The sequence below is a fragment of the Rattus norvegicus genome, chromosome 20, assembly GCF_036323735.1.
Source record: "Rattus norvegicus strain BN/NHsdMcwi chromosome 20, GRCr8, whole genome shotgun sequence".
Taxonomy (NCBI): Eukaryota; Metazoa; Chordata; class Mammalia; order Rodentia; family Muridae; genus Rattus; species Rattus norvegicus.
In genome coordinates this window covers 27488699-27503674 of record NC_086038.1, presented here as the reverse complement: position 1 = coordinate 27503674, position 14976 = coordinate 27488699, and the positions used below count along the sequence as shown (strand labels likewise).

At 46.6% G+C, this 14976-nt stretch overlaps 1 protein-coding gene across 6 annotated transcripts in view; it reads right to left on the bottom strand.

Annotated features, from left to right (window-relative positions):
- Positions 1–14976, bottom strand: part of Sh3rf3 (SH3 domain containing ring finger 3) — a 335379-nt gene that overhangs the window by 138641 nt on the left and 181762 nt on the right. For 5 of the 6 annotated variants that reach the window (XR_010061102.1, XM_017601803.3, XM_039099198.2 and 2 more), the window contains exon 2: positions 8952–9227. Coding sequence is in view for 5 of the 6 variants with exons in the window: in XM_017601803.3 (XP_017457292.1) it covers positions 8952–9227 (276 nt within the window). In the remaining variant the exon portion in view is untranslated. Of the gene's footprint in view, positions 1–8951; positions 9228–11642; positions 14904–14976 lie in introns of those variants that run through there. The other variant, XM_017601804.3, reaches the window with a different exon arrangement.

Sequence of the window (14976 nt, the reverse complement as noted above, 5' to 3'; positions counted from 1 at the left end):
GTCAAAGGTTTTCTCCTAGAGCTGCAGCTATGCAAACACACAGTGGAGACACTCTGCTGGTAATGGAGACACTCACTCTGCCACTCTGCCATGTCAGGGCTATGGACGTAAAGTTATCGTGCTTTAGATTTGTATCTCTTCATCACTCCATGTAAGACCAAAACCACTGCCTACTCTCCTATGGTTAGAGCATATCACATGGTTAGAGGTCTTGGATTTGTTGCCACATTTCAAAAGACCTCAGGCATTGAGAAGGACAAGGAAAGAGGAAATGTCATGTTGAAGGCTCCCTAGTTCATGGAGAAATAGTCCTTCTTAAAACACTAAGGATTCGTGGTGAGCATGGAAAGGGTTGGCTGTTGGTTTTCCAAGATGACTGCTCATCATCTCTCCCTGGATACCTCGTCTTAGTTAGAGTTTCCATTGCTGTGAAGAGACACCATAACCAAGGCAACTCTTGCAAAGGGTAACATTTAATTTGAGCTGGCTTACAGGTTCAAAAGTTCAGTCCATTATCAACATGGTGGGCATAAAGGTGGGCTTGGCTCTGGAGGAGCTGAAAATTCAACATCTTGTTCTGAAGGTAACCAAGGAGAAGAAAGATTGGCATCTTTAGGCAACTGGGAGGAAGCTCTCTAAGCCATCCCCACAGTGACACACTCCCTCCCAATAGTGCCACTCCCTTGGCCAAGCATATATAAACTACCACATCCCCATTCAGGGAGGTACCGTGTCAGGAGCATGTAGAAATACCAGTGCATTTGTCTCTTAGAGCTCTGCTGTTTACAAAGGTCAGTACCGAGTCTAGAAAGGACCAGACGGTGAGCCTTTTGTGGCTTTGCAGGCCATTTACTCAGTTCTGTGGCAGAAGCACAAAGGCAGCCAATGCCTGAATGAATGGACATAGCTATGTAGGATCTGATTTACAGTACCAGACGGTGGCAGGCCATATTGGTTAGTCATCCTAGTTTATCAGCCCCTGACATAGATGAGCAAACTAAGCCAAGCCAGATACCACAGACATCACGGATGACCAGATGAGGTAGACATGCTTCCGGTCTAAAATGGTGGCATTCAGTGGTTTTATGAATGAGGATGGTTTCTGTGACTTCGTTACATTTTCTGATGCAAAGCTCTATTTCATCTACAGGATTCACATCAAATACTCATTATTTACTGCAGGCCGTCTGACTTCATCCATATGCTGTTTTCCCTGGTCTCTGATATTTCTGAATTTGGAAAATCTACCAAATGCCTATTGGCATACAGCCCTGGCTCTTTTTGGGTTTCAGATGGTCTCTGGTGGTCCTAAATGATTCTAAGTTGGCACTGCAACTGAGAAGTGACTACTTAAGAGCGATAAAGGCCTTTCTTCCCAAGAATTAGGGATAATACACTCGTAAAGGGTTCAAGCGACACATCAGTGCCACCTTCTAAAGATCTTTAAATCAAATGTTTAAACAATTTATCTCCCTCTTCTAACAGTTATGCATTCACTTGACTTTTTTCTCCTTGAGGAAATAGGAGCCTACAAGCCTCTGTGGAGAGCGGCAGTCTCAGGTGCTGTCTCTACGCCTTCCCAGAGTGTGCCCTTTGACACTGCTTTACCAGTACAGCTTGCTCGGCACAGAAGGCTCCCTTCAGCAATGCTGGAAGGAGCAGAACACGAAGCACATGGCAGCAGCATGTGTATAGCCCCCAGGGCAGTTTCTGAAGGGTCATGAACCCCTTCTGCAGTTACGGGCTATCTGAAAAAGTGGTAGCAAGTCAGAGTCTAGAAAACCAAGTACCTTCAGCTTTCTTGACCACAACCCCAGCCCCAGCTGCAGCCAGACTGAACCCTGCCACAGCCAGCTGTACACCCTGCCCCAAGTCACTTTGTCAAGAAAAATGGGAAACTACAAACACAGGAGACCAGAAGCTCCCCAGCCTTTTGCCCTAGAAATGACACAGAGACACTGCTCTATTTGTGCAGAGGTCTTAATGGAGTCACTGGCCGCCACTGACCCCCACAGAGCAGATTGGCTCAGCAGTCTCCAGCTCTGACTGGATTAACATCTTAGATCATCTGCCCCCTACTCAGATGCTGCTGGGGGCCAGGACTATTCAGAAAGAGGCAGAGATAGACCTCTCGCTGCCCTGGAACAGGGCTGGCTTCTACAACACACCCTGCAGCCGATACATCTGGAAAGAGATGCTATGAGAAAAAATGAACACTGTTAACAACCAGACCTGTCACTCCAACCTGCAAAGAACTTGGGCTTTAGTATCATATGTGTCCATATCCCTCCTTCCTTTGTGCCCTTTACTGTTGCATGCTGAGAAAGGGAGGTACACAGGTTTGACTAAGCCCTGCAGAGGAGACAGAACTATATTATAAACATCTAAGTCTAAGGAGAAATGTAGGGTAAAAAAAGATGGAGGCTTGACATGGGAGCACCCTTGCAAGGACTGAGGCAGCCCTTGAACAGTGTACTATTTTGAGTGTCAACTTGACACAAGCTGGAGTTATCACAGAGAAAGGAGCCTCAGTTGAGGAAATGCCTCCATAAGACCAAGGTAAGGCATTTTCTCAATTAGCAATCAAGGGAGGAGGACCCAGCCATTGAGGGAGGTGCCATCCTTGGGCTGGTGGTCCTGGGTTCTACAAGAAAGCAAGCTGAGCAAGGCAAGGGAAGCAATCCAGCAATCCCTCCATGGCCTCTGCATCAGCTCCTGCTTCCTGACCTGCTTGAGTCCCAGTCCTGACTTCCTTTGGTGATGAACAGCAACGTGGGAGTGTGAGCTGAATAAACCCTTTCTTCCTGAAGTTGCTCCTTGGTCACGATGTTTGTGCAGGAGTAGAAACCCTGACTAAGACAAGCAATATCTAAAGAGGAAAGGGAAGGCTGGATTGCAAAGAGTTGAATAAGGGCACAGATCTAGGAGAATAGATAGATAAGCAGACCAGGGAGCCTGAGGCCTGCTGGAGACAGAAATGGCTGGGTATAGGGTAAGCTAGGGCCAGGAGCGAATGCAGGCTGAGCAAGCACAGTGCTGGGTGAGACAGGACTTGGAGACAGCTTCCTGATACTGACTACAGGAGGAATGAGAAGCCACTGATGGGTAAGCAGAGGGCCAGTGAGATGGCTTAGAGCAGTCACTACATCCACCCACGGTATGCATGCTTGAACCTGCAAGGAGTCGTGCTGCCAGGGCCAGCATGCGGGAGCATTAGAGGGAAAGGGTTCATGTTGTTCACTCACCCATTTACCAATAAAACTTCAAATGAGATTTTGCTAGTGTACAAACGAGCATCATCTGTCTTTTACTTAACACTATGCAGTTGGTGACCCTTTTGTGTCTTTGAATTCCACCTTGAGATAAAAAAAAAAGCATCAAGGAAGGCAATATCACTGTAAGCACTGGCCAGAGCTGATGTCCTTTTCTGGAGCCCTTGTGTATTATTTAAAGCCTTTTGGGGGTGGGGAGAGGAATCTAGAAGGAGGTCAGGAAGAGAGCTGAGTCCCTCTTTGCGTGTCTCTGGTAGTTGAGCAGCGAGCTCAGTAGTGGGTGATTTAGGACCCTGACTCTCTTTGGGCTCCTCCATGCTTTGGGTCATGGACACTGAGAGGGTGAAGCCAAAGTGCCTGAGTCTTCCAAGCCATGAAAGCCTCATGCAGCAGTGATGAACAGGACAGCCTAAGAGACGGCACCTACAGGCTGGTCCAGGTGCTGGCTGGCCTGCAGCCCATGCAGCAGGTCCCAAACCTCCAGGGAAAAGCTCTCCATGTGGCCGTGGCACAGGAAGGATGCGCCATTCTTGTTCTCCCTACCCAAAGCCAGACATACACCTAATAAGGGATTTGTGCCTTTCTCTGAACTAGAAGAAGGGGAAGGACAGACAGCAAATGTGTGAGTGTCTACTGTGAACTCCATTCACCATATGCTTTTGCTAATGTATTTTTGATATCAACTATATTTTATAGTTTAAAAAAAAGCCCCCCCCCAATTGAGTCAATGTTCCAAAGCCACTATACAACAAGCACATGAGGCTTGATTCTCTTGTGTGACCAAACTTCTCTTGGGCCCAAACAATTTGCAGTCAGTCCTTGAGTAGGAAGGACAGAGTCTTGGAATCATTCTGGATCAATTCACAAAGGAAAGAGTTCTGGGCTTCTCAGAAATGATCATTTAAAAGACAGTACATGACATTAAACAGGTCAAATGGGAAAGTTTACGGAGATGCCAGCAGAACAAAAGTCTGAGCAGGTGGTGCTGTTTTTAAAAAGGTTTTGCTAACTTTGAGTTGTTTGCTTTGAGCATCCCCTGTCCCCAGGGTCCCTGGAGCACTGTGAGCAGGCAAAGGCTGGGGTCTGAGTTAAGGCTCTCAAGGAGGCAGCAGTTACATCTGCCACAGTGGTTCTCAACCTCTGCAAGGCTCAGACCCTTTAATTCAGTTCCTCATTATGGGGACCTCCAACCATAAAGTTAATTTTGTTACTACTTCATAACTTCAGCTTTGCTACTGTTATGAGTAAATGACTATATTTTCGATGGTCTTGGGAGACTCCTGAGAAAGGGTAATTTGACACCCAAAGGAGTTGCAACCCACACACTGAGAATCCCTCTATGGAGAATGAGCTACCTCCCGGTGTGAGTCTCGAAGCACCGTGACACCCATTATATCTGTTACCATTTTACTACCAGTCTGTGTTTCACCCCACTCTTCCAGAAAGCAGAGCTGTGCCGTTCCATATTCACCCCTCATCTTCTTCACGCTCGTGTTCCTGACAAGACTCAGTGCCTAATGCTTCACTGAGATACACACGGCCATGTCTCCACAGCCTCCTGCTACCTCACACCTCAGGTAACAGTACTTGTGCCTCTGTGTCTCTGGCTCATGCCAGCTGGGTTATTATGCCCTGCTCATGCTACCACCAGAGACCATGATGTCATTTAGACGCATTCTATTCTGCCATTTGGGAGACCAGAGAGATCTACACAAACCAGTTACTTTCCTCGTCTCTTATTTATTGATTTATTTTGGCTCACTGTTTGAAGGCACAGCCACTGTGGCAATGTGATGGTGAGGGCAGGAAGTAGACACAGAAGCAGTGAGAAACCAGGAATGGTTGTCTGGAATATAACTTCCTGTGTCCCCAGAAGCCCATTTCCTCTATCGGGGCCTTGCAGTAAATGGCTGACACCTCCCTAAGATATCATCACCTCTTGGGACCAAGGATTTAAACACAAGACTGTGGAGGGCATTTTGTACTGAAACTATACCACTTCCTCTTAAAAGAAACCACTGTAGTGGCATTTTAAGAGTCACAAAGCCACCGGATCAGAGCCTTGTTTTCAATTTGCAACATTAGCTTTTGAATAGGTAGCTTCCAAACGGTGTTAGGTCATTCTAAAACCAATCTGTTTTAGCAGGAGAATATATGATTACCTTTATTGAGATGACGTTCAAAAGCATATTTTATCAGGTCCCAGTAGCTTCCCCCCAAAAGCCTGACATGTGCAAATACGAAGACTAAAGCAAGAAAGACAGTATGCCACACCTGCCGTTGGCAGCCTGATGGTTCATGGGGCTCCTCTCCTGTGACCCCGTCCACAGAAAGGCTGGGCTTGTAGACAGGGATCATGTGCAGATAGGGATCTAACTGAAGGTTTGGCTTTGGTAGAACACTGACTTGCCAGGTCCTAGCAGCACACTTCAGGGGTGATCGTCAGTCCAACTCAGAGTGGTTGAAGCTCAGTGGCACTCCAGACATTGTCCAAGTCCTGCCAGGAAACAAGGAACCAAGCAGAGAGCCCCAAGAAGATGCCCATGTCCTCTAGGACCCAGGTGTGGACAGGGTGGGACACAGTGAGCTGGTGGCAAGCTGACGTGAGTGTGATGTCATGTCACAGTCCTCTGGGAGTCAGACCCAGAGGCCTCCCATTCTCACAGCCCATCCAGGTCTCCTTTTAGGGACCTTCAAATACGAAACCCTCATCAGGGTCAAGCTAAGGCTAACAGAGCCATACATTCTAAACCTGCCAGCCACGGAATGAATCCAAGGCAAGGTGAGCTCTAATTTGCCCCAGAAGAGCTAATGTACAGTTTCACTGGAGACACTGGATATTCATTTCCATCACTGACAACCCTGGAGTCTTTATGCCATGTCTCATCTCCCTCCTGGGTAAGCTATCCCAGTGCAGCTTCCCTTGAAGCAGTCTTTTGTTACACTAAGTTCTCTAGACTTATTCTGTGCCTGTCTCCCAAGTCCTGCTTCCAGGAGGCTCAGGTCATTGTCCCTGAACACAGCATAGTGCCCTGTATGGCCTAGAATATCTTATGTCCCTTTGTCCTCTTGTCCAGGGCACTTTGGTCTTTACTGGCAAAGTCACCAAGAGTAGAAATGGAAGGTAAGGGAGGTAGAGATCCTACAGGGAGAAGCCGGCATGCAGGAAACATCTGGGGCTGTACACTCTACTTGGTGAATTATCCTGGGGAGCTCCCTCCTGTGTGCCCAGGAGAGGCTTAAGAGTCCACTGGTTCTGGGGCTGGGGATTTAGCTCAGTGGTAGAGCGCTTACCTAGGAAGCGCAAGGCCCTGGGTTCGGTCCCCAGCTCCGAAAAAAAAAAAAAAAAAGAGTCCACTGGTTCTGTCCCTGGAACCAATAAAGCTAACAGCTGTTTGAAGTCTCTTATCTTAGCAAAGATATAAGGCAGTAAGTAGCCCTCAGCCTGTGTGGGTCGCATATCAGATATCCCACATATCAGATATTTACATTACTTTCCCTAACAGCAGCAAAATTGCAGTTATAATGTAGCAATGGAATGATTTTATGGCAGGGGGACCACCACAGCAGGAGGTATTAACGAAACATAGCTTTAGGAAGGTTGAGAGCCACCAAATGGGCACCCTAAGAAGTTACAAGTGTCAGAACAGAGCACGTTCCAACACAGACTGGGGTATAGTCTCTCAGGGAAGGCTCTCCAAAGCAGAGAAGCCTGCAAGGCACCCTGGGAAGACACCACAGACTTCAGACTGAGAGAAGGAAAAGAGGAGACCAGCGTGCACTTCCCTAAGAGCTCAGTGAGATGACAGTGGGAATCAGCATCTCAATGCCTTGATGAAAGGAAGAAAGAAAGGGCTGGTTCCCAGAACAGAGAAATAGATGATTCACTGTCAGAGTGAACAATAGAATAAGACATAAACAGCAGTCTGGCACAAGAACACATTTACTCAAAAAAAGGAAAAAAAAAGTGTGTGAGTACTCCTGAAGCCTGGAGAGCTGCAAGGCTATGCCAACCTCTGTACTCGTAGATAAGGGTGAGGGTGTGTGTGTGTGTGTGTGTGTGTGTGTGTGTGTGTCCCTGTGCTTGTGTGTGTGCACACTGGAATGACAGTAATTCTTCAGGAACTGTTTCTTGAAGCCAAATACTGAGAGCCATGGAGGGAGGAGGCAGGAGAAGGAAAGGAAGGAGGAAAGAGGGAAGAGAGAGGGCCCCAGACTCTGTCTGATTCCCTGGGAACCTCCAAATGTAACAGCAAGTACAGGTGCTGGTCTGAATAATAACAGAACGTCCAGAAAGAGCACCAACTTAACTCATCTGTTTCACTGACTCCACAGTAAATGCTGTTTGGTTAATGACCAAGTCTTCACGCTGGGCTCTTTAAGAGAGTCTCCATGCCAGGCTGGAGAGAGGATGTTCTTCCAGAGGACCTGGGTTCAACTCCCAGCACTTACAAGCCAGCTCATAACTATCTGTAATTCCAATTACATTAGCTCCAACACCCTCTTATGGCCTCTGTGGGCATCAAGTATGCACATGGTATGCAGACATACATGTAGACAATACACCCACACACTCATCATCACCATCATCTCCATCATCACCATCATCACCACCACCACCACCACCACCACCACCACCACCATCATCATCATCACCATCATCATCATCATCATCATCATCCAGGCCTACTTGGTTCTACTGTTGCTTTGATTCCACTGCAGAAGGGATGTGATATTGACTTTGAAACTCTGTGGGATGAATTAAGGCTCTGCAGAAGTTGTACCATGAGCCCTTGTGTCCTGAGAAGATTCAAATCCCTCATACATGATCAATATTTAAAACCATAAAATTATGACTGCGACTGATGCTCACAGTTCACCTTGCTCAAGAATCAGTACGAACTAGTTAGAGCTATCCATCAGCAGTCTGTGTTACCTCCTAACCATTTAACAATGAAAATCAAAACAAAACAAATGCCAATGCAAAAAACACAGCTCTCCTCTTAAAGAGAAAAAGAGATCCTGGAGCTATTCTGAATAACCAGGGCCTGGGAATCCACATTTAGATGACCCCAAAACCATGTTCATCATGGAAACCATTTCATAAAGTTTACCATAATTTTATAGAAAGAACAAAGGAAGTCATAATCAAAGCAAGTTTAATATATAATGGAGGGGGGCACCACAGAGGTGGCTACAGAAAGTGAGGGAAGCATGTCTATAAGTCTGTCTAAGGACATTCTCTGCTTTGGGGTTTGTGGAAGCGGGTAGGTGGTTAATAGATCCAAAAAGGTTGTCACCTATCAATCATAGGATGTTAGCTCTAACACTGAGGTAGTCAAAGAATGGCTGTCCCAGAGGATAACACTAGCCTAAGATGAGGTAATTAGCCTTTGGACATACCACATCCCAATCTCTCCACAGGATTGAAGCTCTAATCATTAAGACTCTGCAGACACAGTTTCCTCTTAGGAGTTGTCATTCACACAAACAAAATCAGAAACAAAACATTCAAATCCATGCAAGTAGAAACATTAATCCCTTTTTTCAGAGGCCCAGGGATGGAGGGTGTTCATTTGCTCCTGGCTTGGGGGATAATCTAGGCTCTAAACCTAGATGTAGCCTCTTGGTTGAGAAGACAGGGATAGACACAGAGATCAATCATGGGGCTCACCTTACCTTAGTGAAGGTCAGACAATCTTTGTCTTGGTCTCTGTCTTTCATCTCAAAATCGTAAAGTGCTTTGCCTTGGGGCAGAGTCTGCGGCAAGGGCCTCATGCACTGGATGTAGCTGGCTGGGAGGAAGCCATGTGTGCCCTGAAGCTCCCCATGGTACCAGTTCTCATCAACCTTGCGTCTCAGAATGATGATGTCCCCTTTGTTGAACTTGAGGTCACCGGGTTCTTTTCCCTCATAGCTGTAGAGGGCCTTGGCGTAGGGAAGCTGGGATAGGTTCTGCAAACAGAGAATAACAGGTGGTTACTTAGAATGGCCCTCCCTAATGCCAGGGAAGTTTGCTCTTGGAAACGTGGGTTCAATGGTCTTTGTGTATCTTACATACATTCTGAGACCGGAAAACATCTTCTAAAGGAGCAAATAGTCTATCATAGGAACGTGTAAATTCTCTGACCTCAGACAGACGCGATAGTCCCTACCATGACAAACTCTTCAATTCTACACTCAAGGGCCAGCTGGGGCCCAGCTTTCTACTGAGACTACGTCACTGCACTGAGGAGGCCCTAAAGGAAGTGATGAATTATTCTTTATCAGAGACAAGGAGGATACAGGCACAGGAGCAGGCACCTTGCTTGAAGCAAGTTGAGCAGCCAGTATTTCACTGTGTGTCTCCCTTTCTAGGGACCAGTGTCAGATAGTCACATAGGCTATGTAAAAGATGTCTGGCTGAGGAATTAGAGGCTACTCCTAGTCCCAAGTCATACCCCTCCATTCATAAGCCATATAAGCTTTCTCATCAGACAACAATCTGTCCAGAGGGAAGGACAGTTCCAGGAGAATTTAACCCTTGTCTTGTTAAGCCAGAGGAAGTGTTTTGTCATCCTGTCAGCATCTGCTGGGCAGACAAAATGGCATTTGCTACTGAGGTCTCAAACAGCAGACAGAGTTAAAGTCCAAACACAATTTCTGGCACCTTTCTCATGACGGCAAGGAGTCTCTCGCCCTAAATCGATCAGATGTTACTGTCCACTCTCTTTATTTTTCCATCAGGCCCTGACTCATAAATTCTGGCCAGTTACATAAGTGTCTCTCGCTTTTCTTTCCTGGTGGTCTATACTTGTTCAATGATCCACTTTGTGCCCGACGAGAGCCTTGTCATTGTCCCTGAGTCAATGTCCAGCAATTCCCTACCAGAAGTGGCATTTTTCTCACAAGGGCTGCCTGAGCCCAGGATTTTGTAGTATTTAAATCAATCAATAGCTGTACAAAGCTCCAAGCAGCAGTACATCAAAAAAGTCTTTGTAGAGGGTTTAATAGCACATTGCAAATCAATCATCCTACGTTCATGTCTCAGAGATGCCTGACGACAGCATTTAAGAGGAACCTGCTGGCAGATTGACAAACAACCCCCACTAGCCAATTAAATAGTAACACCGGAGAACTTTTCATTACAGAACTTACTCTGGATAGCTTTGCGGTGCAAGTACAATGGACTGTAACAGGCCCAGACTGTAGAGAGCACAGGCAATTTGCAAACCAATACTTTCAGACTAAAGAGGTGGCTGTCTCTGGGCCATCAGAAAGACCTTATAATGGCCAGCCAGTCCCTTGCTGGCCACTATTCTGTAAGGACCATTTTTTCTGAAGATATTTTTGGTCGTCACAACTGGGAAGGTTGCTGTGGCATCTAATGTACAGAGCCAGAGATGCTGCCAAGTACCCTGCAGTTCACAGCACATCCTCTAATAGCCAAGAATTCACCAAGCTCAGGATGTCAATGGAATGGCCAACCCGCTCCCTGCTCCACTAGCTAATTTACAACCAGAGGTTTCTTCTTCTTTTTCAACTCAGCTTACCACCACCTGAAAAGTCAAATACAGTCTTCATGACCAAATACTTTCACTGTTAACTATAAGGCAACACTTAGCATTCCACTCAGGAAAGAGGCTTCAAGTGACAGTAAGAAAATAACATGCTCTTACACTCAAAATGCACCTCCACTAGGTGCCCAAAAGAAAACTTTCCTTGATATACACTGCCATGTGTGCACTCCCTCAGCCACATTGATCTTCTCACTGGAAGTGTGTTTGCTCGAAGCAGTAATCTTAGAGCCACGGCTCTGGCGGCTCTTTAGAAGCGTTTGCCGCCACTGATCACAGCGTGAGCAGGATAGATCATGCCAAGCCTGCACTGCTGATGTCTCCTTCAAAGATCTCATTTCAATGAACATGGAGCCCTCCACAGCTGCCCCTGCTTGGAAAGGACTTGGGGCTTCAGCTTTCTCTGGACGGGCTGACCATTTCAAGTTGCATTCTCATTCACCACAGACAACCACAGCTCTAAATTACTCAGTTCAGCGAGGAGGGAGGGAGGCAGTGCCAGGGAAACTGGCGGTTTCTAAGAGTCAGCTTGGCTTTAGGGTCTGGACTGCAGACTGCCATACAAGCCAGATCCACCAGTTACCCTCTTCCAGGTCCTGAAGGCATCAATCCTGACATTCAGGGGACTCTATTTTTAAATCGATTCTCTACATGGCTGACAGCCCCACACATATGTGGCCAAAGGCTGCTCACTACCACTGTAGGCATACATTTTTTGCAACCTACTTTTAATAAAGGTTCAACCTCTCCTCTAGCCCACCACCCAGCAGAGGCAGTGGAGGAGAAAAGTTACTAGGATATGGGGGAAACGGACCTGTTCAGCAACAGTTCTTGGGGGCGAGCTGGATCTTCTTGGGCAGCAGCTCAGTCCCATAGCAAACACCAAATACGACTCAGCGGCTGCAGCCCAGTCCTCTAGACAGACAGACACCAGGCACGAACCAGCAGTTACAGTGCAGTCCTTTCAGCAGACAGACACCAGGCTGCTGTAGTTCAATCCTGAAGAAACCACCAGGCTTGCCAACCACCCTGAGGCGAGGGTGCAGAAGTGGTAAGCTGCCTCAGGAACCTCAGGAGCAGTTCTTGGGTAAGTTTCTCTCAATGACAGCATTACAAGTTGAGCTCAACAACACTAAGGTGAACCAATACATGAACATCTTTAGTGAAGAATAGTGAGGTGGAGCAAACCAATCAGGGTTCAGTGCCCGTGTCCCACTGTCTGTGGGGCCACATTTATACTGCTTCGTCAAGCGTTCTTTCATGTGTTTGCTATATTCAGATATCCTCTCATCTGTGTCTGTTTCAGGAAAAGTCTTCCAGTTTGCTTTAGCCTGTGTGCCCTGGCAAAGCATCATTTGGCATAACTAACTTTCCAAAGAACTAGAAGCTTAGACTTCACTCCACCACTGTTACAGGCCCACCTCTACTTGCTTCTGTGTGCCCCAGCTCCCCAGTCTATCCATACCACTCTGCCATACTGAGCAGTAGATTTCATATCATTTAGAAGGCACATCATATTGTTTATATTGTATTGTTTGGAAGGCAGGTCTTCCACACATCCCATAGGCTCTCTCTGTTTAGCCCTTCTTCCTACTTTCCTCATCCTGACTGTGGAATCTTCATCTAACTGTGTTCATCCTTCCCCAAACCTTAACCTTTCCCATCGAAGATTGTTGATCTACTGCTATAACCTTGATTGTCCACTTGCCTACCTCTACTCTGCTCTCAATAGACTACACTGTGTGCTGGCTGCACAGGTGTAAACTGGAGCCTACCCTATAAGCTCCAGTGGCCTTCATTGCTTCCCTCATTGGAGGGAGCCAAACCCCTTGGCACAGGGGCAAGGGCACGCTTTTCCATCCATGGTAGGTAACACGACGACTCCACAAAATGATGTGCACTTAAAATTTATGGGCTCTGCGGGACACAGCCCCCCCCCCAAATCCACAGCACCGTTGCTGGGCTCCTATGCCTGGAAGTTTTCTGTCTGCTGCATTAATAGGGCTATGCTGCACTCACCTTGATGATCAGGACAGGAGAGGGGCCCAATAAACAGCAAACACCATCTTTTTACTGTTAGTTCAAAGGAACTCGGGTAATTCCAGGTCAGGCCTGTGTCTCTGCTGCAGTTAGTAGGTACAGAGAGAGGAATTTGGAAAGACAGGGGTCAGAGGAGGTCAGAGACACTCCTGTTCCCCTTCTGACAGCATTAGTACCTACCTAATAGAACAGACCCTAGAGGCAATATAGACAGCTAGCGCTCGCGCTCTCTCTCTCTCTCTCTCTCTCTCTCTCTCTCTCTCTCTCTCTCTCTCTCTCTTCTCATGATGTTGACAGGAAGTTATGCAGGAGCAAAAGAGCAAGAACCTGATAACGCCCTGTTAAAGGATGCTCAGAAAACGGTGACTCATGGCACTTTCCACAGTCTTTGATCTTCAAAGGTTAACTAATTAGTTCATGGATGGTTCCAGAGGAAGATGAGCATTACTGGGGAGGGAGCGGAGATAAGCCTCCTGCAAATCTCACTGTGGCAACCCAGCAAGCTCCCAGGTTCCCACTGCCTATGTTCCAATCAGAGTCATTTACTTTCTTTCCAGAGACAATGTCTCACAGAGGGGGGGCACTCCCCTTAGGAAGAATTGAGTTCAAACACTACCAGGAAGCCACCATTAAAGCATTAAGGGAAAGAAAGAAAAGGAGAAGGAAAGATGTATATCTGGGAAGCTCACAGAATAATTAACACTAGCTACCCCGCAAGGCATTAATAATAATTAAAACTTATAATGTCAATTTCATGGCTCATTACTCAGATGAGGCATGCGGATCTTCCTCTGGGCTTAATGTCCTACCCCACGGAGACAAGGTTCTTACATATGCATAACAGCACTTTCCAGATTCTAGGGACTCAAATTCAGCAGTTTGCTTTGACAAATGGGATTCCATTATACCCTTAACTCTGCTGGGGGTCAGACACATCCCTGGGCCAAGGGGCCAACATGGCCTGAGACAAAGTTCATGAGCGCTTATAGATGGCTCACTCCTACACCCATCGAGCCCAGCAAGCCAGAGTGAAGCACACGAATCAAGAACCCCTCCACTTTTAGACCCCATGAGTTCAGTGTCTTTGACGTACTACTTGCTACTTAGGGTTTTAACCCGTTAGCAATGGCTTCGGGTCCCGTCATTACAGACAAATAGGTCCTTTTTTATCCTTAATCCCCAACAAGATAAAGGTCATAGCATCAAGACACTAACTGATTGAAAAACTATGTGAAAGTTATCAGATTCAAAATCACCAAGCCCTGGATAAAAATAAGTGTATGAATAAATGAAGCAACCCAAAAGGTTCTTAAGGAGATCTTACACATTCACACCTGTTGACCAAAACAAAAGACTGTCATAACCAAACCACAAATACTGCAACCTCATACACACACAGATAAACACACACACACACACACACACACACACACACACACACACACAAGACATCAACAAATCTGAGATCTGGTTCTTTGAGAGGATACACAAGACCAACAGACCCTTTCCCTCTTAATGAGAAGAGAAACAGAGGACCCAAATTAACAAAATCAGAAACAAACAGGGGAGCATTGCAACAGACATTAAGATGTCATAAGAGGATACTTTAAAAATCTGCAGTCCATTAGTTTGGGAAAACTAAAGTAAATGGATCCAAAATGAAACCAGGAAGATGTCAACACCCTAAGCAGACACACTACACGTGAGGAGCAGACACACAGCGCACAGGGAACAGACACACAGTGTACAGGGAGCAGACACACAGTGTACAGGGAACAGACACACAGTGTACAGGGAGCAGACACACAGTGTACAGGGAGCAGACACACACCACACACACCACACACACACACACACAGCACAGGAGCATGAGAGAATGATAGGAACCTTTCCACCTAAAGAAAGTCAGGCCCCAGGGGCTGGGGATTTAGCTCAGTGGTAGAGCGCTTACCTAGGAAGCGCAAGGCCCTGGGTTCGGTCCCCAGCTCCGGAAAAAAAAAAGAACAAAAAAAAATTTGTTAAAAAAAAAAAAAAAAGAAAGTCAGGCCCCAGATGGGTTCAGAATCCTGATTCCTACAGACTTTGAAAGCTCTACAACCAATCCTTCT